Below are 25128 nucleotides of genomic sequence, written 5' to 3'. Positions count from 1 at the left end.
CACAGAACTTTAATCATGATATCATTCAGGTACTGTTTTCTAAAGAGGTAAATTTGAAAGTTATAGGAATGGTGTGGAAAATCAACTCTTGGGCCAGTATGAAAGGAAACTTGCATGATCTTTTACAAATAACTAAAGGATTAAATACAAAATGTAGGACTTTGGCCAAAAGTAAAACTGTTGGTGTGATCAGTCTATGGAGTCGGGGCTATTAGTTTTTGGCCTGTTGTTATAGGATTTAAGACAAACATGAGGTGAAATTCAGAAGTTGAAAACTGATAAGAAGGAAGAATGGCCAAATCCTATCACTGGATTGATTTGGATCAGCATGCTGTCTGCATTCACAGTCTGTGTATAACTGGGCCAGTTATAAAAGGTCAATTAAGTTGCCCCAACCACTCAGGGTATTGAGAAGCGAGAAGAGCAGTTTATGTAACATGGCCTCAACTATAGGGGGACTTGGACAGTGAGACCTTGCCCCTGGTCTGCTTGACAACATTTGATCTGGGACAGAGCCTCCCCCTCTGTTAGAATTAAGATTTTGTATTAGCTTTCAAATATTTTTATACTAGATGAAATTTTAAAGCTACTAAGATTACTCGAAAGAATTGTAAAAATATGTGATAAAGAATTCTCACATTTTGCACACCACAGACCTGAGGAGACACCAGATTGCTTGGAGGTAGAGAGAGTTTAAAAGAAGCTAGTGGGGCCAGTCAGCACATTTTTGCATTGCGCAGTCCAGGGGAGAAACCAGATTGCTTGGAGGGAGAGAGAATTTAAAAGAAACAAGTGGGTCAGTTGGCACAGTTTGCTGCCACAGTCCCAAGGAGAAATTGGATTACACATGATTAGGCACTTAGCAAGGTCCAATAAAAAGAAAATAGATTTAAGTAGAGTGGCCGTTGTGTGAGTGAGCCAGTGTTGGAGTAGCAGTTGAGGCTTTGGTTCATCAAGGATTTGGCGAGGAAAGGCTGGGTCTTAGGTACTAGATTTTTTTTTGTTATTTATTCTTTCTATATTTCTTATTGCACAGTTAGAGCAGTGGGTTTTCCAGGCAGGATGTTGGATCCCTTGCGGGATGTGGGAAGGTAGGGTGACCTCCAGTGACCCTGCCATCCTCAACAATTGCATCCCCTGCAGCTTCTAACAGACTGTGTTAAGGAGTTGGAGCTGGAACTTGGTGAACTCCAGATCATTCGGGAGGCTGAGGTGTTGATAGACAGAAGATACAAGGAGAGAGTTACACACAAGATGCAGGTCACTGATAACCAGGTGACTGTCAGGAGGGGGAAAGGGGATAGAGAGCCAATGCAGAGTATTCTGTAGCTGTATTCCTCAACACGGGTATACCGCTTCGAATACTGTTAGGGGGAATGGCCAAACAGTTTCAGGAATTTACTCCAGCTCTGTGGCTCAGAAGGGAAGGGGGAGGGGGGGTGAGCTATAATGTTAGTGGATTTCTTGGGTAAGGTGACAGAAAAAAGATTCTGTGGACAAGACTGAGATTCCTGGATGGTTCTGCCTGTTAGGTGCCAGGGTCAGAGATATCTCCAATCAAGTCCATAGCATTCTTAAGTGGGAAGGTGAGCAGCCAGAGGTCATGGTCCACGTTGGTACTAATGACATGAGTAGGAGGGTGGTGAGGTCCTGCAAAGTGAGTTCAGGGAGTTAGGAGCCAAGTTAAAGGACAAGACCTCCACGGTTGTGACCTCAGAATTGCCTCCATGTCACATGCTAGTGAAGCCAGAATTAGGAAGTCATACAGTTTAATATGTGGCTAAGGAGATGATGCAGGAGGGACGGCTTCAGATTTTTAGATCATTGTACTCTTTTCCAGGGAATGTGGGATCTGTCCAAAAAGGATTATTTGCGCCTGAACTGGAGGGGGACTAATATCCAAGGGGGAAAGTTTGCTAAAGTTGCAGGAATATGGGGGCAAGACCACCAGAACAGATAGTGGAGTTATGGAGAAAGATATTGTTAAACCTACATACAAAGTCAGGAATCAAAAGATTGAGCATGGTGGTGAAACTAATGTTATGAACTGTGTATATTTCAATGCAAGAAATATTGTAGGAAAGGCAGATCTAGGGCATAGATTAGCACCTGGAAATATGACATTATAGCCATTAGTGAGACTTAGTTGCAAGAAGGACAGGACTGGCAGCTCAATGTTCTGGGGTTCTGGTGTTTTAGGTGTGATAGAGCAGGAGGATTTAAAGGGGGAGATGTGACAAGGAAAATGTCACAATGGTGCTCAGTCAGGACAAACAAGAGAACTTGACTATCAACACATGCAAAATGCTGGTGGAACACAGCAGGCCAGGCAGCATCTTTAGGAGAAGCACTATCAACGTTTCGGGCCGAGGAAGGGTCTTGGACCGAAACGTCAACAGTGCTTCTCCTATAGATGCTGCCTGGCCTGCTGTGTTCCACCAGCATTTTGTGTGTGTTGCTTGAATTTCCAGCATCTGCAGATTTCCTTCTGTTTGAAATTGGCTATTGAGATTTTATGGCTAGAAATGAGGAATGAGAAAGGTATTGACCACATCAATGTGATTATATTATAGACCACCCAGCACTCTGTGGGGATTAGAGGAGCAAATTTGAAGAAAGATTGCAGACTGTTGCAAGAAACATATGGTTGTGATAGTAGGTGATTTTAGTTTTCCACATATTGACTGGGACACCCATACTGTAAAAGGACCAGATGGGAAAGATTTTGTCAAATGTATTCCGGAAAGATTCCTTAATCAGTCATAATAGTCCCAACTAGAGAGAATGCAATACTAGATCTGTTGTAAGGAGATGAGACAGAGCAGGTGACCGAAGTTTGTGTGGGAAACATTCTGCATTTACTAATCATCTTGCTATTAGTTTTAAGGTAATTATGGAACCAGATAGGCCTGGCCCTTTCATTGATATTCTGCATTGGAGAAAGATATCAGAAAAGATCTGGCAAGAGTGGATTTGGACAGATGTATGTGGGTGGCCTTCAAAATTTATATTTTTAGAGTACCAAGTTAATAAAAGTCAAGGTTAACATGTTGAGGGAACTGTGGTTTTCGAGATACATTGAGACCCTGGTTAAGAAAAGAAGGGAGGCACACAACAGATATAGGCAGGCAGGAAATAATGAGATACTTGAGGGGTATAAGAAAAGCAAAAGAACACTTAAGAAGGAAAACAGGAGGGTTAAAAGAGGACATAAGATTGCTCTAGCAGACAAGAATCCTAAGGGTTTGCACAGATATATTGGGAGCAAAATAATAGCAAGGGAAAAACTGTTTGTCTGGAAGATCAGAGTGATATGTGGAGCAAAAGAGATGACAATAGACAGTAGGTGCAGGAGTAGGCCATTTGGCCCTTCTAGCCAGCACCGCCATTCACTGTGATCATGGCTGATCATACATATCCCTTGACCCCGCTATCTATAAGAGCTCTATCTAATTCTCTCTTGAAAGCATCCAGAGACATGGCCTCCACTGCCTTCTGGGGCAGAGCATTCCACATATCCACCACTCTCTGGGTGAAAAAGTTTTTCCGCATCTCTGTTCTAAATGGCCTACCCCTTATTCTTAAATAGGGGAGGTCTTAAATTGATTTTTTGCATCATTATTCATAGAAACATAGAAAACTTACTGCACAATACAGGCCCTTTGGCCCACAAAGCTGTGCCGAACATGTCCCTACCTTAGAATTACCTAGACTTTACCCATAGCCCTCTATTTCTTGAAGCTCTATGTAGCCATCCAGGAGTCTCTTAAAAGACCATATGATATCCACGACCACCATTGCTACTGGCAGTCCATTCCACGCACTCACCACTCTCTGCGTAAAAAAACTTACGCCCGACATCCTACTTCCAAGCACCTTAAAACTGTGTCCTCTTGTGACAACCATTTCAGCCCTGGGGAAAAAAGCCTCTGACTATCCACACGATCAATGCCTCTCATCATCTTATACACCTCTATCAGGTTACCTCTCATCCTCCGTCGCTCCAAGGAGAAAAGGCCGAGTTCACTCAACCTATTCTCATAAGGCATGCTCCCTAATCCAGGCAACATCCTTGTAAATCTCCTCTGAACCCTTTCTATGGTTTTCACGTACTTCCTATGGTGAGGCGACCAGATTTGAGCACAGTACTCCAAGTGGGGTCTGACCAGGGTCCTATATAGCTGCAACATTACCTCTGGGCTCTTAAACTCAATCCCATGCTTGATGAAGGCCAATGCACCATATGTCTTCTTAACCATAGAGTCAACCTGCATAGCAGCTTTGAGTATCCAATGGACTCGGACCCCAAGATCCCTCTAATCCTCCACACTACCAAGAGTCTTACCATTAGTGCTATCTTCTGCCATCATTCTTGGTAATGAACCACCTCACACTTATCTGGGTTGAACTCTACCTGCCACTTCTCAGCCCAGTTTTGCATCCTATCAAAGTCCCGTTGTAACTTCTGACAGCCCTCCACAGTATTCACAACACCCCCAACCTTTCTGTCATCAGCAAATTTACTAATCCATCCCTCCACTTCCTCATCCAGGTCATTTTTAAAAATCACAAAGAGTAGGGGTCCCAGAACAAATCCCTGAGGAACACCACTAGTCACCAGCCTCCATGCAGAATATGACCCGTCTACAACCATTCTTTGCCTTCTGTGGGCAAGCCCGTTCTGGATCCACAAAGCAATGTCCCCTTGGACCCCATGCCTCCTTACTTTCTCGATAAGCCTTACACGGGGTACCTTATCAAATGCCTTGCTAAAATCCATGTACACTAGATCTACGACTCTACCTTCACGAATGTGCTTAGTCACATCCTGAAAAAAATCAATCAGGCTTGTAAGGCACAACCTGCCTTTGACAAAGCCATGTTGACTATTCCTAATCATATTATGCCTCTCCAAATGTTCATAAATCCTGCCTCTCAGGATCTTCTCCATCAACTTACCAACCACTGAAGTAAGACTTACTGGCCTATAATTTCCTGGGATATCGCTACTCCCTTTCTTGAATAAGGGAATAACATCTGCAACCCTCCAATCCTCCGTAACCTCTCCTGTCCTCATTGATGATGCAAAGATCATTGCCAGAGGCACAGCAATCTCCTCCCTCACTTCCCGTAGTAGTCTGTGGTACATTTCGTCCGGTCCCAGTGACTTATCCAACTTGATGCTTTCCAGAAGTTCCAGCCCATCCTCTTTCTTAATATCTACATTCTCAAGCTTTTCAGTCCACTGCAAATCATCTCTACGATCGCCAAGATCCTTTTCCGTAGTGAATACTGAAGCAAAGTATTCAGTAAGTACCTCTGCTATTTCCTCCAGTTCTATACACACTTTTCTTGATTGGTCCTATTCTCTCACGCCTTATCCTCTTGCTCTTCACATAGTTGTAGAATGCCTTGGGGTTTGCCTTGGTGCTTGGAAGTAGGTACAGAGGAGATGTCAGAGGTAAGTTTTTTTACGCAGAGAGTGGTGAGTGCATGGAATGGTCTGCCGGCGGCAGTGGAGTCGGAAACGATGGGGTCATTTACGAGACTCCTGGGTGGCTACATGTAGCTTAGAAGAATAGAGGGCTATGGATAAAGCCTAGATAGTTCGAAGGTAGGGAAATGTTCAGCTCAACTTTGTGGGCCGAAGGCCTGTATTGTGCTATATGTTTTCTATGTTTCTATGTTTAATCCTGTCCCCAAAGCCTTCTCATGGCCCCTTCTGGCTCTCCTAATTTCATTCTTAAGCTCCTTCCTGCTAGGCTTATAAACTTCTAGATTCATATCTTTACCTAGTTTTTTGAACCTTTCATAAGCTCTTCTTTTCTTCTTGATTAGATTTACAACAGCCTTTGTGCACCACAGATCTTGTACCCTACCATCCTTTCCATGTCTCATTAGAACATACCTACTCAGAACCTCATGCAAATATCCCCTGAACATTTGCTACATTTCTTCAGTACGTTTCCCTGAGAATATCTGTTTCCAATTTATGCTTCCAAGTTCCTGCCTGATAGCCTCATAGTTCCCCTTACTCCAATTAACATTTCCCTAACTTGTCTGTTCCTATCCCTCTCCAATGCTATGGTAAAGGAGATAGAATTGTGATCACTATCTCCAAAATGCTCTCCCACTGAGAGACCTGACACCTGACCAGGTTCATTTCCCAATACCAAATCAAGTACAGCCTCTCCTCTTGTAGGTTTATCTACATATTGTGTTAAGAAACCTTCCTGAACATACCTAACAAACTCCACCCCATCTAATCCCTCACTCTAGGGAGATGCCAATCAATATTTGGGAAATTAAAATCTCCCACCACAACAACCCTGTTATTGTTACTCCTTTGCAGAATTTGTCTCCCTATCTGCTCCTCAGTGTCCCTATTACTTTTGGGTGGTCTATAAAAAACACACAATAGAGTTATTGACCCCTTCCTTTTCCTAATTTCCACCCACAGAGACTCTATAGACAACCTTTCTATGACTTCCTCCTTTTCTGCAGCTGTGACACTATCTCTGATCAACAGTGCCACACCCCCACCTCTTTTGCCTCCCTCCCTATCCTCTCTGAAACATCTAAAGCCTGGCACTTGAAGTAGCCATTCCTGCCCCTGCACCATCCAAGTCTCTGTAAGGGCCACAACATCAGCTCTAAGTGCTGATCCACGCTGTAAGCTCATCCGCTTTATTCATGATACTCCTCGCATTAAAATAGACACATCTCAAACATCGAACTCAGCGCGTCCCTTCCCTATCACCTGCCCATCCTCCCTTTTGCACTGTCTCCAAACTTTCTCTATTTGTGAGCCAACCTCCCTTTCCTCCGTCTCTTCAGTTCGGTTCCCACGCTCCAGTAATTCTAGTTTAAACTCTCCCCAATAGCTTTTGTAAACCTTCCCGCCAGGATATTGGTCCCCCTCGGATTCAAGTGCAAACCATCCTTTTTGTACAGGTCACACCTGTCCCAGAAGATGTCCCAATGATCCAGAAATCTGAATCCCTGCTCCCTGCTCTAATCCCTCGGCCACACATTTATCCTCCTCCTCATTCTATTCCTATACTCACTGTCGTGTGGCACAGGAAGTAATCCTGAGATTACTACCTTTGAGGTCCTGCTTCTCAACTTCTCTCCTAACTTCCTGTAGTCTGTTTTCAGGACCTCCTCCCTTTTCCTATCTATGTTGTTGGTACCAATATGTACCACGACCTCTGGCTGTTCTCCTTCCCACTTCAGGATAGCATGGACACGATCTGAAACATCCCAGACCCTGGCACCTGGGAGGCAAACTATCATCCGTGTTTCTTTCCTGCATCCACAGAATCGCCTATCTGACCCCCGAACTATAGAGTCCCTTATCACTGCCGCCATCCTCCTCCTTTCCCTACGCTTCTGAGCCATAGGGCCAGACTCTGTGCCAGAGGCACCACCACTGTTGCTTCCCTGAGGTAGGCTGTCTCCCCCAACAGTACTCAAGCAGGAATACTTACTGTTAAGGGGGACAGTCACTGGGTACTCTCGAGTATCTGCTTTTTGCTTTTCCCTCTCCCACTTTTACCCACTTCTCTGTCTCCTGTGGTCCCAGGGCAGCCACCTGCCTGTTGCTCCTCTCTGTCACCTCCTCATTCTCCCTAACCAGACGAAGGTCATCGAGCTGCAGCTCCAGTTCCCTAATGCGGTCTCTAAGGAGCTGCAGTTCGAATCACTTGGTGCAGATGTGGTCATCCAGAAGGCCGGCAGTCTCTAGGACCTCCCACATTTGGCACTAAAACACATGTACTCTCTGTCTTTAGCTTAAACAGATAACCTACCTGGCCTCGACCCTTTATCGCCAAAGCCCTGTTGAGCTAAAGCCTTCCTCCTCTGTCTCCCTCTACTCCAACGCCCGCTCTGTAAATTTGTCTTCATTTTAAACTTTTCCCGCTATTCTCACTGGCTGACCTCCACGTGCTTGCGCAGTTGTGCTCCGTTCAAACTGCTGAGTCTATAGATGTGAGGCAACGCAGCAGCGAGGCCATGGACCATATACAGATTACAGAAGAGGAGGCGCTTTTGAGGCAAATTAGGGTGGATAGATTCCCAGAGCCTGACAAGGTGTTTCCTTGAACCCTATAAGAAGCTAGTACCGAAATTGCAGGAGCCCTAGCAGAGATATTTAAAAATCCCTAGCCACAGGTGAGGTGCCAGAGGATTGGAGGATAACTAATGCTGTTCCACTGTTTAAGGAAGGCTCTAAGAATAAACTAGCAAATTATAGGCCCGTGAGCCTGACATCAGTAATCGGAAGGTTATTGGAAGTATTCTAGGTATTTGGACTGTTTAAAGATGGCTTCATGCATGGTATGTCATGTCTAACCAATCTTTTAGAGTTTTTCGAGGAAGTTACGAAGAAAGTTGATTAAGGCAAGGCAGGGAATGCTGTCTAATGGACATTAGCAAGGCTTTTGACAAGGTCTCGCATGGGAGGTTGGTCAAGAAGATTCAATCGCTCGGCATTCAAGATGAGGGAGTAAATTAGATTAGACATTGCGAGAGAGCCAGAGAGTGTTTGTGGATGATTGCCTGTCTGACTGGAGGACCGTGTCTAGTGGTGTGCTGCAGGGGTTGGTGCTTGGTCCATTGATGTTTGTCATCTACATCAGCGATCTGTATGATAATGTGGTGAACTAGATCAGCAAATTTGCAGATGATACCAAGATTGGGGGTGTATGGACAGCAAGGAAGATAATGAAAGCTTACAGCGGAATCTGGACCATCTGAAAAAATCAGCTGAAAAATGGCAGGTGGAATTTAGTACAGACAAGGGTAAGGCATTTCCACTGGAGGACTAACCAGGGTAGGTTTTACACGGTGAGCTGTAGAACAATGGGAATGAATCATAATTCATTGAAGGAGGTGTCGCAGGAAGGGTCGTAAAGGAAGCTTTTGGCACATTGGCCTTCATGACTCAACTTATTGGGATATTATGTTAAATTTGTATAAGACATTGGTGAGACCTAATTTGGAGTATTGTGTCCAGTTTTTTTAATCACCTGCCTACAGGAAAGATGTAGAGAACATTAGTGAGTGCAGAGAATATTTATAAGGATAAACACGAGAAAATCTCCTAATGCTTGAAGTCCAAAGCAATACACACAAAATGCTGAATGAACTCAGCAAGTCAGGCACCATCTATAGAGAGGAACAAGCAGTCAACATTTTGGGCCGAGACCCTCTTTAGAACCGAGAAGGAAGGGGGAAGATGCCATAATAAAATGTTGGGGGTAGGGGAAGGGGGCTAGCTGGACAGTGATAGATTAGACAAGTGGGTAAGAATATAAAGTGTTGCTCCTCTGCCTTAAGGCTGGCCTCATCTTGGCACAAGAGGAGGCCATGGACCAACATGTCAGAACAGGAATGGAAATTGAAATTAAAATATTTGACCACTGGGAACGACGTAGTGGATGGAGTGGAGGTGCTTAAAGAAGCAGTCCCCCAAGTTATGATGGGTCTCACCTATGGAAAGGAGGCCGCATCGGGAGCACCGAACACAATAGATGACCCCAGCAGATTCGCAGGTGCAGTGTTGCCTCACCTGGAAGACTGCCTGGGGTCCTGAATGGAGGTGAGGGAGGAGGCGTATGGGCAGGTGAGGCACTTAGGCTGTTTACAAGGGTAAGTGCCAGGAGGGCGATTAGTGGGGAGGGACAAATGGACAAGGGAATCGCAGAGGGAGTGATCCCTGGGGAAAGTGGAGGTGTGGGGAGACATAATGATATGTTTAGTGGTTGGATCCCTTCACAGATGGCAGAAGTTGTGGAGGATAATGTGTTGGATGTGGATATAAAGAAGTGGTTATGTAGATACTGCCAGAACTTATGGACCTGAATAGGTTAGGACTTTATTCCCTAAAATGTAGAAGATTGAGGGGAGATTTGACAGAGGTATACAAAATTATGAGAGCTTTTTCTACTGAGGTTGAGAGTCAAACTAGAGGCCATGGGTTGAGGGTGAAAGGTGGAATGTTTAACAGGAACATGAGGGAGAACTTTTTCACTCGGTGGTGAGAGTGTGGAAAGAGCAGCCAGTGCAAGTGGTGAATGCAGGGTCTTTTTCAACAGTTCAGAGAAGTTTGGATAGGTACTTGGATGGGAGGGTAAGTTGGGCTATGGTCCAGGTGCAAGTTGATGGGACTAGGCAGTTTAATGGTTTGGAATGGACTAGATGGGCCAAAGGGCCTGTTTCTGTGCTGTAGTGTTCTATGATTCCATGAGTCCAAGAAGTCAAGCAAGATCAAAGTGTAAAAAAAAGCATTTCAGTACTGATAAATAAAAAATACTAAAATAAGTTGAATAAAAATAGTTATTTCATTTTTCTTTTTCATCGTAACCTCCAGTCTGGAATTTCTACATACAGTAAGCCAATGGGGCTTCCAATCTTATACTAGTTTGCATTGATGTTGGGTTGTATTCGTGATTCCCCAGCATTATACTAGAGAAAGGTTGCTATTGGGTTATTGAAGTAAATGGTATGTGGGGTTGTTGTGGCTGCAGCAGCTGATGTGAAAGAATGTTGCTACCATTAGTGTAGAAATGTGGAAATAGATTCCCCACCATTAAGGTGACCGTTAGGGTCTGTTATCTGAGATTAAAAACATCCTGGACTCTCAATGGGTACTCACAAATCTTTTACTGGTAGCTGCCAGTACAATTTAGCTCTTAATTTTTTCAATGTAAACTTTATTAGAAATTCAAATACCTATGTCAGAATTGGCTATATTTTTCTGCAATAAATCTGAGCAGTCAAGTGGGGAGCAATGAATGTTGGTGAGCAATGCCCTGACGTTATGTCCATTCCTTGAAGAGAGCACTCTATCCCACCTCATATTCAAATTAACTGCTGGAACAATAAGAACATCTTTCATCAACTTTAATTGTCATGGACTATCTCGAAGTGTGGTAAATCAGTGGATTATTTCTAAACTTGGCTTGGACAACAGTAAGAGTTTTTGAATTTAAATATTTACAACTCTGGTGGTTCTCAGTACATCTGATGGTGCCGAGAAAAAATTATTAGTTACCAGTTTGCTATTTTGATGTTAAAGCATGATCTTAAATTCATCTACCTTTAGCAATATTTCCACGCTGGAGGAAATGGCCTGAAAAAGACATTCTTAGAGAAGAGTCCAGACCTGCTGTCCTTGAAATATGCACTCAGCCTCTACACCCAGACAACTGATGCCCTGGTTAAAAAATTTATCAGCACTCAGTCTTTACAAGGTAAGAGCAACAAAGTGAATGTTGAGTCCTGACGAAGGGTCTCAGCCCGAAACATCGACAGTGCTTCTCCCTATAGATGCTGCCTGCCCTGCTGCGTTCCACCAGCATTTTGTGTGTGTTGCTTGAATTTCCAGCATCTGCAGATTTCCTCATGTTTGTTGAACTACATTGTATGATTTAGCCCATTAGTGGCATATTATATCCACCACGAGGGTCTGATTGGTCCTTTATTTTGGATGTAAGCATTATGTTTGGTATTAATGACTTGGAGAAAATCCCAGAAAGAAGTACCATATCAAAGAAAATCTTTACAGTTATTTTGTAATTTAAGTTTTGACTCTGTTAAAGTGAGTCAAATATTAATGAATCAATTCTTGAAAAAGTTTAATCCCTAAAACCCATAAAATTCTTTCTCAATAAGTTATTACAGATGCTGGAAGGCATATATAAACAGAGAATGTTGGAAATTCTCAGCAGATCAAACAGCATCTATGGAGACAGAAGCAGAATTAGTTTTTCAGATTAATAAGCTTTCATCTCAACAGTTCTGAAAGATTCTGATAGATGGTTCCAAACTGCAATATTAACTCCGTCTCTCTCTCCACAGATACTGCCTGACACACAAAGTATGTTCAGCATGCTCTGTTTTAAATTCTATTATTTGCAGTATTTTTTTCCTTTAATGAAGCCTTTCTTGTGCATTCAGAGTTTCACACTCTCTATCATAGACTGGAGCTCAGAGCTTTCATGGAATAGTCTCACTTGAGTAAGGGGGACATGACACTTGATTTTTTGTTTCTCCACCCATTTAAGTGGACACGCTTTCATCAATAGATATCAAGGGCAGCGGGGTAGCTGTTTGAGCTGCTGACTCACAACTCCGGAGAGCCAGATTCAATCCTGACCACCAGCTCTATCTGTGTGAACGTTTGCTCACTTTCACTGGTTTCCCTGGAGCGCACAATGACATGAGGAGTCTCATTGATCAATGTAATTGGCCATGGTGGGGGTAAGGGGAGCTCAATCTCATGAAAGGAAGCAAAGACCTGCTTAACAAAAAAGAATCCAGTTGCAGACAGTCTGCAGAGACATAGCATCCTACCAGTATCGATGCTTAAGTTTCCCTAGGCCAGGGGTGTCAAACTCATTTTAGGTCACGGGCCGAATTGAGCAAAATGCAGCTTCATGCGGGCCGGATCAGTCGGATGCGTGCGAACGCAGCTTTCGTTGCCTCCGTTTTTTCAGCCTGTTCTCATGTGTCTCAGTCTCTGCTATAACTACAAAGTGTTTCACTTTACAAATTCCATTTCTTATGAAGAAGACTGCCGAATAAACACTAAAAACCCTGAAAACCTGGTACCTGAATAAACTCAGCATTAGCCATATCATACGCCATAGGCGCTTCGATTACTGGGGCCAGCTTTAATAGTAATCAGATATTATTTCGCGGGCCAAAGATAATTCCACCGCGGGCCAAATCCGGCCCGCGGGCCTTGAGTTTGACATATATGCCCTAGGCAGTCATTACTGAGCTGTGATCTTCTCCTGCCTGTGCTCTCCCTCTGTGGAGATTCCATTCTCACCACAGACACCTTATAACCAGTTACATCAGATTACCACAATGGCTCTCAATTACGTGCTCACAAATGGAATTCCTGATAAAGAGCTGCTTCTGCTAAAGAGGCTCCAAAACCATAAAACAAAATGATACAAATTTTGCAAAACAAGAGGAAACAATTCAACCCACTTTGTGTGATGTTCAAACATATCATGTTCCGTAACCCTAATCCTCTCTTGGTGTAAGCCACACTTGTGCTCTTTCACACTGGATTTTGGCCAGGTATTTTAATTTTTCTGGACCACAATTTGGTATCTGCACAACACACAAAGATATTTCAGTGGTTTGTATATAGGTGCTCTTCAGTTTCTGGGCCAAGGGTTTGGGTGAATGTAATAGCACTGTGCAAAAAGATTGATTTTCCATGTGGTTTTCTTCTTTTTATTAAGGATAAATCCAGCAACTGAAACTGGTTATAGCAATCAGGAGTGTGTTTATATTTGAGCAATTGAACATTGTACTGGTCAAGAATATAAATGAAGGGAACTGCATTATAGCGAAGAATGATTTCACTAAAGCAGCAGCGTGTGGCAGTACTGTATCAATGAGAATAAAACACATGTGAAATGCTGACCTTCATTTCACCTCTGAAAACTTTTGTAATTATCTTCGAGTTCTATGTATGAAATTGAAATGTGATCTCTAACAAACTAAATGTTGGGCCCAAAATTTGCAGTTGACACTGCTGACTTGTAGGAAATGTCAAACGTACTTTGTGTAAGTCTGGGAAAGGCCAGGCCCAATCTGAGGGTGAAACTATCCCATGGCACAACTTTTTTGCTTGGAAATCCCCTCACAGGATTCAAAACAACTGTGATCATAGAGAAAAAACTTCTGACAGGCTGAGCCACTGATATTCGGAAACATTACATTACTTTGCCCCAGTATTATCAACTACAAAAACATTTCCTAATTATGAAATTATGACCAGCAATTGCTGTATTATATGAGTAGGAGAGGTGCAGTATGTTATTCAATTAATAAGGAAATGTGAACAATTACAGCAACACACTTAATAGCAATTGCTCAGAGAACTCCCAGATGTATGGATGGGCCAAGGACATAGGGTAACAGAGGAAATGAAACAGATTGGCATTAGGAAGGAAACGGTGATGAGTAGACTGATGGGACTGAAGGATGACAAATCCCCAGGTCCAGATGGTCTGCATCCTAGGGTACTAAAGGAGGTGGCCCTGGAAATTGTGGATGCATTGGTAATCATTTTCCAATGTTCCTTAGATTCAGGATCAGTTCCTGAGGATTGGAGAATGGCTAATGTTATCCCACTTTTTAAGAAAGGAGGGAGGGAGGAAACAGAGAACTATCGACCTGTCAGCCTGACATCGGTGGTGGGGAAGATGCTAGAGTCCATTATTAAGGATGCAATAGTGGCATATCTAGATAGCAGTGATAAGATTGGGCTGAGCCAGCATGGATTTACCAAGGGTAAATCATGCTTGACTAATCTATTGAAGTTTTTCGAGGATGTAACCAGGAAGCTAGACAAGGGAGATCCAGTGGATGTAGTGTACCTCGATTTTCAGAAGGCATTTGATAAGGTCCCACATAGGAGATTGGTGGGTAAAATCAAAGCTCAGGGCATCGGGGGGAAGACATTGACATGGATAGAAAACTGATTGGCAGATAGAAAGCAAAGGGTAGCGGTGAATGGGTGTTTCTCGGAATGGCAGGTGGTGACTAGTGGGGTGCCACAGGGCTCGGTATTGGGACCACAGCTGTTTACAATTTATGTCAACAATTTAGATGAAGGCATTGAGAATAACATCAGCAAATTTGCTGATGATGCTAAGCTGGTTGACACTGTGACATGTGATGAGGATGTTAGGAGAACTCAGGGTGACTTGGATAGGCTGGGTGAGTGGGCAGATACTTGGCAGATGACATTTAATGTGAATAAGTGTGAGGTTATCCACTTTGGGAGTAAGAACAGGAAGGCAGATTATTATCTGAATGGTGTAAAGTCAGGTAAGGGAGAAATACAAAGAGATCTCGGACTCCTTGTTCATCAGTCACTGAAGGTGAATGAGCAAGTGCAGCAGGCAGTGAAGAAGGCTAATGGAATGTTGGCCTTTATTACAAAGGGAATTGAGTACAAGAGCAAGGAAATCCTCTTGCATTTGTACAGAGCCCTGGTGAGACCACACCTGGAGTATTGTGTACAGTTTTGGTCTCCAGGGTTAAGGAAGGACATCCTGGCTGTAGAGGAAGTGCAGCATAGATTCACGAGGTTAATTCCTGGGATGTCTGGACTGTCTTACGCAGAGAGGTTAGAGAGACTGGGCTTGTACACACTGGAATTAAGGAGACTGAGAGGGGATCTGATTGAAACATATAAGATTATTAAGGGATTGGACAAGATAGAGGCAGGAAATATGTTCCAGATGCTGGGAGAGTCCAGTACCAGAGGGCATGGTTTGAGAATAAGGGGTAGGTCATTTAGGACAGAGTTAAGGAAAAACTTCTTCTCCCAGAGAGTTGTGGGGGTCTGGAATGCACTGCCTCAGAAGGTAGTGGAGGCCAATTCTCTGGATGCTTTCAAGAAGGAGCTAGATAGGTATCTTATGGATAGGGGAATCAAGGGATATAGGGACAAGGCAGGAACCGGGTATTGATAGTAGTTGATCAGCCATGATCTCAAAATGGCAGTGCAGGCTCGAAGGGCCAAATGGTCTACTTCTGCATCTATTGTCTATTGTCTAACTACTATTAATCTCCAATTGTCAATGAAATGTTTCAGCACAAAAAGGGACATTTGCCACATTGAAGTTATTCCCTATTCACCTCCTACCGTTAAACTACTGAGTAGTAGGGTCTACACCTGAATCCTGAAACAGTTGCAATGTGCTTGGATTACTATGCATTTCAGTATTTTTGTTTGATTTATTTCAATAGTCAACACTTTTGCTAAGATTGTTAGTTCTGAGTACACACACAGTAAAACATCAAACTTTAATGATTACCTTAATGACTTTAATAACTTTAATGATAACTGCTTACCTTAGACCAGAATGGCATGAAAACACTTTCACTAACTCAAGAGGTGCATTTTAACTGTCTGATAAATAATTCAGAATCACCCTGGTGTTGGTGAAAGTGATATTCAGAATTACTGAGCATTCTTACAGCTACATCTCTTGAGCCAGGAAGCTTCATAAAAATTGAAAATTCCTACATGAGATATGCAGATTTCTACTATACTCTGCACCTTCTAATTTATATTAAACACACTCTCAAGAGTTCTTCTTGGGATTTCCTAGTCATTTAGTCCTAGTGCATTCCATTTAATTGGGGCACTTTGAGCCAGGACATTTTAGCTCAATTTGGCTGCCCTAATTAGCTGAAATTTCATGGAAATAGTTAAACAACATATAGAAAAGGCATACTGAGGAATAAATTATGTATTCCAATGAAAAAAGAATAAATTAGAACTCTAGCAATACTACTGCAGTAATATAAAACAGTATTAGTTCCTAATAGTTATTGACGGAGGAATTCATCTGTGTCACATACTTTTGACTGTAGATGCATCACAGATAGCAAGTACAGATGATGGACTGCCTTCATACAATGCTGTTGACAATTGTATTCTCTAAATCTTCATTTTCATTGTAATATTCAAGATGATTGTTGGTACCTTCAAAGTTTTCATGGCTTCTAACTTTAAAATCATTTCATTTTCACTCCTAGTTATTTCTGGCATCTCCAAGCCTGAATGCTTGAAACCATAAGACCATAAGATGATAAGACGTAAGAGCAGAATTAGGCCATTAGGCCCATCAAGTCTGCCATTCAATCATGGCTGAATCTTTTTGACCCCTCCTCAGCCCCTCTCCCTGGTCTTCTCCCCATAACCTTGGATGCCGGGTCTAATTAAGAACCTATCAATTTCTGCCATACATACATAGACCCATCAACCTGGCATTTACAGCTGCCTATGGTAACAAATTCCACAAATTCACCACCCTCTGGTTAAGAAACTTCTTTGCGTCTCTGGATGCCCCTCTATCTTGATGCTGTGTCCTCTTGTCCTAGACTCCCCCACCAAGGGAAACATCCTTTCCATATCTATTCTGTATAGGCCTTTCAACATTCAAAAAGTTTCATTGAGATCCCCTCTCATCCTTCTAAATTCCAGTGAGTACAGACCCAGAGCATGAAAAGAAGTGGTTCCAACACTGATGCCTGTGGAACACCACTAGTCATGGCAGCCAACCAGACAAGGATCCTTTTATTCCCACTCATTGCCTCCTACCAATCAGCCAATGCACTAATCATGTTAGTAACTTTACTGTAATACCAGGGGCAACTTGTAATACAACTTGGTAAGCAGCCTCATGTGTGACACCTTGTCAAAGGCCTTCCGAAAGTCCAAATATACAACATCCACTGCATCCCCTTTCTCTATCCTACTCTTTATCCTATTCCCCTCAAAGAATTCCAACAGGTTTGTGAGGCAAGATTTTCCCTTAAGTAAACCATGCGGACTTTGTCCCATGTTTGTCCTGTGTTACAAGTACTCCGTCCCCTCATCCTTAACAATCGACTCTAACATCTTCTCAACCCACTGAGGTCAGGCTAACTGGTCAATAATTTCCTTTCTGCTGCCTTCCTCCTTTCTTAAAGAGTGGAGTGACATTTGCAATTTTCCAGTCCTCTGGCACCATGCCAGAGTCCAATGATTTTGAAAGATCATTTCTATTGCCTCCACAACCTCTACTGCTACTTCTTTTTGAACCCTAGGATGCAGTTCATCAGGTCCGGGTGACTTATGTACTCTAGGTCTTTCAGCTTTTTAAGCATCTTCTCCCTTGTAATAGTAACTACACCCACTTCTCTTCCCTCACACCCTTCAACATCTGGCACATTGCTAGTGTCTTCCACAGTGAAGACTGATGCAAGATACTCATTTAGTTCATCTTGTCCCCTATTACTATTTCTCCTGCCTCATTTTCTAGCAGTCTTATATCCACTCTCATCTCTCTCTTTGTTTTTACATACTTGGAGAAGCTTTCACTTTGATATTGTTTGCTAGCTTGCTTTCTTGTTTCATCTTTTCCCTCCTAATGATTCTTCAAGTTAGTCTCTGTTGGTTTTTAAAAACTTCCCAATCTTCGATCTTCCTGCTAAATTTTGGTTTGTTATATGGCCTCCTTTGTCTTTACATTAGCTTTGACTTACAGAATGGCAGAATAATTGAACTCCAAACTGTGGAACACACTGAGATGTAATAATATCATGCAAACCGCTATACTACTGAGACATCCAAACCTCTGGACATACAACTGAGCTCCCATAATTTTAAATTTGGAAGTCCAACAAACGTATATACAATTGTTCCTATGAATGACAGAACTAGTTTCCTCTCCCTCTTCCCACTTGTTCTTTCTTATTGGTCTCGAGTGTTCTTAATGTCATTCTTTAAGACACTGTGGAGGTATGGTTACCATAGTGAATGTTGTTTGTATAGTTTTCCAACATGGTCATCTGCAAAGACAGAACCTATTTGTTACAAGGGAAGGCTGGTGATAGTTGCTCATACAGAGAATCGGCTTGAGGAAACTATACTGAATTATTAACAACACATTTGCCTTGTACAAAGCACATTCAACAGGTTTCAATAGGTACATTTAATATCAGAGAAATGTATACAATATACATCCTGAAATTCTTTTTCTTTGCAAACATCCATGAAAACAAAGGAGTGAATGAGCAGTGAAAACAAATGACAGTTAAATGTCAGAACCCCAAAGCCCCCCCGCTCCCCTCTCCCACATATAAGCAGCAGCAAAGCAATGACCCCCCCCCCCCCCACACTGTGCACTCAAGCATGCAGCAAAACATCAATAAAGACACAGACTTGCAATACCCCAAAGACTACTCATTCACCCGGTAATTTGACATACCACAGGCTCTCTCTCTCCCTAGTAAGGAAAAGAGAGGTGTCTTCCAGGCTGCAGTCTTGGCATACCCAAAAGTGGCTGGTCATGAGGTCCCGAGAGTGGGTCCCACTTGCGCAAAGAACCAAAGTCAACATATAACTTAAGGTCAGGGTCTTCAAAAGAACCTTGAAAGGGAAAAAAGAGATATTAAAGATAGAAATAGAGCTTTTTCCGAAGATGCAAGCAAAGGAGTCGCCGTTAGGCACCATCATCCTCCTAAGCTCCACTTCCAATTGGAGTGTTTTAACCATTTTACCATGAAGTACGAGATTCTTGTCTCTTACTGAGTCAATATCATCCACACACATTTGAAGTGTTTTAATCATTCTGCCATGACGTAAAAGATTCTCGTCTCTTACTGAGTCAATATCGTCCACACACATGACCTCCTGACAGCATACTACTCAAAAGTCAGTACCTTTAATATGGAAGCAGAACTTGTTGTTTGCCAAGGTAATAGTCATTGCCTGCTGCTAGTTAGACTCAAACCACTTTTGACAACGAGCAGTATTGATGCACAACATTACTAGAAGAACCTGTTGTTGGAGAATGTGCAATCTGATTAACCAACACAATTAGCTTTAAGGATTAGGAAATAAACCCAGGAGGATCTGAGAAGATGGATATAAAGCATATGCTTCAGTTTTTGCTTGCATAATAAGTAATAAAGAATGGGAAAGAGTCTGATTAGGAGTAAAAGGCAAAAGACCGAAAAAATATTTGACATATTTGAAATAACCTAAAACTTCTAAAAACCTGAAGAAATAATACTTTATGCTTGTTATATTAATATCTGATGCAAGTGGTTGAATGGAACTAATTAATGTTTATCTCATTGTTAAAAGAGCATTACTAATAATTGGAAGCACAAACTTTCTGCAGTGGATTTAGTTTGTACCTGTGGGCAAATACAGAAATTTCAGGTGATGAAATGTGAATCAGTCCTGAGGCAGATAACTAATAGCAGAGAACTTTAAGCAGCACACACAAAATGCTGGTTGAACTCAGCAGACCAGGCAGCATGCATGGAAAAGAGCAAACAGTCAACATTTCTGGCCAAGACCCTTCATCAGGACTGGAAAAAAAGATGAGAAATTAGAGCAAGAAGGTGGGGGAGGGGAAGAAGAAGTACAAGGTGGTAGGTGATAAGTGAAACTGGGAGAGGGGAGGGGCAAAGTTAAGAGCTGGGAGGTAGATAGGTGAAAGAGATAAAGGGCTGCAGAAGGGGGAATCTGATAGGAGAGGGAAAAAGACCATGGAAGAAAGGGAAGTGGAAGGAGCACCAGAGGCAGGTGATGGGTAAGTAAGGAGATCAGGTGAGAGAGGGAAACAGGAATGGGAATTGTGAAAGGGGGGGGGGAGGGAGGAAGCAATTACCAGAAGTTTGAGAAATTGCTGTTCAATTGAGAACTTTAGACTGTTTAGTACGTGCTTCAATTTTAGCCCTCCTTAACAGAGCTTGGGTTGTGCTTGGGAAAAGTTAAATGCTCATAGGCTCCAGATATGTTTGTTAAATCCAAAGAAGTACTGGAAGTATGTTTTGTGACATCTGTGCTTTTCACAGCCTTTTCTAACAGGACCTTTGATATCAGCCATAGCAAAATACACAAGCTGTTGGCTCAGAAATTATGAGAATAAATGCCCTTTTATAAATGCCAATGTTGTGCTACAGTTTCCAAGAGCAAACTGGAAGCCTCTAATTTCTGCTTACAGGAAACAGGGACATTGAAGAACTGACAAAAATTTGTTCCCTTAGTTAAAACTTCAAATATTTTAAAGGAAAGTTAGCCCCACATGGGTATTGACATATGTGAAGGGACATTCTCAACTTCCAGTCTGAAAGAGATTGGAATTAAAGTGGAGAACTACCTTTGGTTCACAATGCAGGAGACTTGGTGTGGAGAGTGTTTGGGAGCTGTGATTGTTTGTTGAGGTGTGGTTGGACTATAAGAAATAGGAGCAGATTTACGCCATTCGATCCTAGATTATTTATTTCCCCCCCAGCCCCTTCTCCTCCCTGCTCCTTATAACCTTTGATGCCCTTACTAATCCAGAATTTATCAACCTCTACTTTAAATAATAAACAAGGGTTATCATGTGCCATGGTATTACAGGAAAGTTACTGGCATGGTTAGAGTATTGGCTGATTGATAGGAGGCGGTGAGTGGGAATGAAAGGATCCTTTTCTGGTTGGCTGCCAGTGACTAATGGTATTCCACAGGGGTCGGTGATAGGACCACTTCTTTTTATGTTGTATATCAGTGATTTAGATGATAGAATAGATGGTGTTGTTGCCAAGTTTAGAGATGATATAAAGATTGGTGGAGAGGCAGGTAGTGTTGAGGAAACAGGTAGGCTGAAGAACAGATTAGGAGAATGGGCAAGAGAGTGGCAAATGAAATACAGTGTTGGAAAATGCATGGACGTGCACTTTGGTAGTAGATATAAATGTGCAGACTATTTTACAAATGGGAGAAAATCCAGAAATCTGAAATGCAAGTGCATTTGGGAGTTTTGTGCAAAACAACCTAAAGGTTAACTTGCAGGTAGAGTCAGTGGTGAGGAAGGCAAATGCAAGAGGTCTAGAATACAAGAGCAAGGATGTGACGCTGAGGCTTTATAAGGCACTGGTGAGGTCTCACCTTGAGTATTGTGAACAGTTTTGGGATCCTCATCTAAGAAAAGATGTGCTGGCATTGGACAGAGTTCAGAGGAGGTTCACAAGGATGATTCCAGGAATGAAAGGGCTATCATACAAGGAACATTTGATAGCTGAGGGCCTTTACCTGTTGTAATTTAAAAGGATGAGGGAGAATCTCATTGAAACCTTTCGAATGTTGAATGACCTAGACAGAGTAGATGTGGGAAGGATGTTTCCAATGATGGGGGAGTCTAGGACAAGGGTCAGGATAGAGGGGTGTCCATTTAGAATGGAGATGTGGAGAAATTTCTTTAGCCAAAGCATGGTGAATTTGTGGAATTTATTACCACAGGCAGCTATGGAGATCAGGTTATTAGGTGTATTTAAGGCAGAGCTTGATAAGTTCTTGATTGGATACAGCATCAAAGGTTATGGCGAGAAAGCTTGGGAGTGGGGCTGAGGAGGGGAAAAAAGGATCAGCCATGATTGAAGGGTGGAGCAGACTCAATGGACCAAATGGCCTAGTTCTACTCCTATGTCGTATGGTATAATATCCCAAATGACTTTGCCTCCATGGCCACCTGTGGCAGTGAATTCCACAGATTCATCACTCTCCAGCTGAATAAATTCATCACCATCTCTATTCTAAAAGAACATTCTTTTATTCTGAGGTCTCCATATTCACTCTAACTAGGCATTTGTGTTGGGACTGTGATTGTTCATTGGAATGTAGTTGTGTCAAGAGCTGTGATTGGTTGGGGTGTAATTGTCACTTGGGATGTGATTATCAGTTGGGATGTTGTGTCATAGTCTCTGATAATTGGTGTGAATGAGAGAAAGGGGATTGAATGGTGGGTTCAGTTGTGTCATGTGTCCCCATGCTCATTGTTTCTGTGATTTGGGATGGAATGGTGGGTTTAGTTGTGTCACGTGTACCTGTGTTCATTGTTTCAATGATTCGGGATGGAATGGCAGGTTTAGTTGTGTCACGTGTACCTGTGTTCATTGTTTCAATGATTCGGGATGGAATGGCAGGTTTAGTTGTGTCACGTTTCCCTGTGTTCATTGTTTCAATGATTCGGGATGGAATGATGGGTTTAGTTGTGTCACGTGTACCTGTGTTCATTGTTTCTGTGATTTGGGATGGAATTTCCCTATTAAAGATACAGCAACCGAAAATCAAAGGATGGTTGACAAAACTTTAAAATAAAACGAAGACAGCTTCATGTGATAGGGAATGGTGTGTGCTAATGATCACTGCCAGTTGGTGCTCTGTATGGTTATCAGGAGAGAGGACGTAAACATGGTAACATGAGTACAGAATGGCTTCCCCATTAGACACAAAGTAGAAGTCTGCAGTATACAGATGAAGCAGTTGTGATGGAGGCAACAGGGCCTTTACGGTCAAAGTGCTAATTAAGCTGAATTTACAAGGATGTTACCGGGACTTGAGGATCTGAGTTATAGGGAAAGGTTGAATAGGTTAGGACATTTTTCCCTGGAGCTTAGGGGAATGAGGGAAGATTTGACAGAGGTATACAAAATTTTGAGGAGTCTAGATAGGGTAAATCCAAGCAGGTTTTTCCCACTGAGGTGAATGTGACTTGAACTAGAGATCATATGTTAAAGGTAAAAGGTGAAATATTTAAGAGGAACCTGAGGGGGAACTTTTCATTCAGAGGGTGGTATGAGTGTGGAACAAGCTGCCAGAGGAAATGGTGGATGCAGTATTGATTGCAATATTTAAGAGAAGTTTGGATGGGATGGTTATTTGTGTCCTATGGTCCAGTTGTGGACAATGAACTAAGCTGTACAACAGTTCATTATGAACCAAATGAGCCAAAAGGTCTTTTTCTGTGCTGTTGTGTTCTATGAGTCTATGACTCTAATGGAAAGTTATTCATAATAGGGATTGGCAGATGCTTTGTTACTGGGAATCATTTAAATAATCAGTCCTTAGTAAAGAACAAGGTTAGTCTCTTGGACATGTTTTGAAAGTCTTGCAGTGGGTGGCATTACTATAATGACCTGTGTTGTCCAATACCGTTTGTTGGAGTCAAGAATGGAGTTGCATTCCTGCACTAATTGGGGGTTTGGGGGTTATGTGACTGGGTGTCTATAACACTGCTCACAGGCAGGATTCATGGGCTGTTGGGAAGTTTCTCAGGGTGTGGCATAGGATTGAAAATCCCAGATGTCTTAAACATCACTGCACTTGTCCAGTGTTCAAAGCAATCAGGACATAGGTACACAGAAACCCAGGGTGAAAATCACAGATTTTGTGATTGATCCACTAAATTCTTAGTTTTCATTCACATTTCTTCTCCATAGAAATTGGACAATATAGTAGACAAAAATGATTCAATGTCAAATGGTTTTGCTGGTCTCTAATTAAAGAAAAATTCTTGTCATTAATTTTAAATAATAGTTCACCATATAGTTTTCAAGTAAGGTAGATTTCACATGCAAAGCTACCTTTATACATAACCATCAGCATCTTCTTCTAAAGTTAACAATAAATAACCATAAATAATTCCGTGGTCAAGATTTCTACTCCTATGCTGTGAGGTATTTTATTTTAGCAGTTTTCCACAAAAGCAGTGTTTCCTACTCATAAGAGTGTTTTGGCTTCGGCTAAAGATAAGGAGCCATGTTGTCCATGTTAAGAATGTTGTGCCAGCTTATCAGGGTTGTTTTGCTACGTGTTTTAACTTTCTGCCCTGTGGGATGCAGTGGAAGATTCTTAAGACCTGGGGGAATGGGATTTCTGAAGGACAGTAGTCTGGTTTGGGGTATTTTTGGCAGGAGCTATGGAAAGGAACACAATGGAAGATGCTCGCTGAATGCCGTTCAAAGGAGAGACCCCTTTGTAAGAAGTGCTTGGCATAGATGAATAGTGCAAAAGAGGAAGTGCCAATACTCCTGAGTTAGCCAGTTTATTCAAAATGGTCTTCAAGGAAAGTTTGAACTGCGGCTGTTTGTATGGAATGGTTCAGTGTGTGAGTTATCAAAGTGAAGCATCCAACTACTTCAAAAATGAGCTCCAACGTTTATGTGCACATTGGACTGGTTTAACTGTAATGGACCCTTTTTCTTTTCTTTTTCCTGTTAACTGTTTGATAAGGTTGAAATATTGGTGAATATACTCTCTTTATAATATGCTGGTATACGATTTGTCATTTCCTGGCAAGTAATTACTGTGCATGGGGCAGTAGTTACACAGCATTTGCTGCAAGCAATGTTCCTCACCAGAATATTCCAACCTTACTATTTGGTTGAACCCCAAATCATACTGACCCTGGAAGGATATTGCTTATGAAAGGTGGCCTTCTCACTGCTGAGTCAGGTAACTGTTAGCAGAGTTACCTAACGAGCCGTTGGTATACGAGCCCGGTGAGAGGGTTGCAATAAAATCATCCGTCAGTAAAATTGCAAATGAATAGTAATATTTCAGTTCTGCTTTTCATCGTGTTATTCTGGAAGACCTTTTCATGAATCAGTGACTTCTATGATGTTATTTTCTGCTATAATTTGTACGCTTTATAGTTTTGTGTTTATGCAGTGATTGCTCTACATTAACAAACTGTTTTAATGGCTTTTAAAATCTAGCACCATTTATCAGGTGTGCTAGTAAGAAGAGAAGAAGCCTTC

The 25128-nt window shown here is 42.2% G+C and overlaps 1 protein-coding gene across 1 annotated transcript in view; it reads left to right on the top strand.

The window, feature by feature from the left end:
- Positions 1-25128, top strand: part of LOC140718759 (protein unc-13 homolog C-like) — a 337501-nt gene that overhangs the window by 299225 nt on the left and 13148 nt on the right. Inside the window, exon 20 of the mRNA XM_073032872.1 lies at positions 11111-11258. Coding sequence (XP_072888973.1) covers positions 11111-11258 — 148 coding nt within the window. The remainder of the gene's footprint in view (positions 1-11110; positions 11259-25128) is intronic.

The sequence above is a fragment of the Hemitrygon akajei genome, chromosome 30 (assembly GCF_048418815.1).
Source record: "Hemitrygon akajei chromosome 30, sHemAka1.3, whole genome shotgun sequence".
NCBI lineage: Eukaryota > Metazoa > Chordata > Chondrichthyes > Myliobatiformes > Dasyatidae > Hemitrygon > Hemitrygon akajei.
Note: the sequence above shows the minus strand (reverse complement) of the source record. Positions and strands in the feature narration are given on the sequence as shown.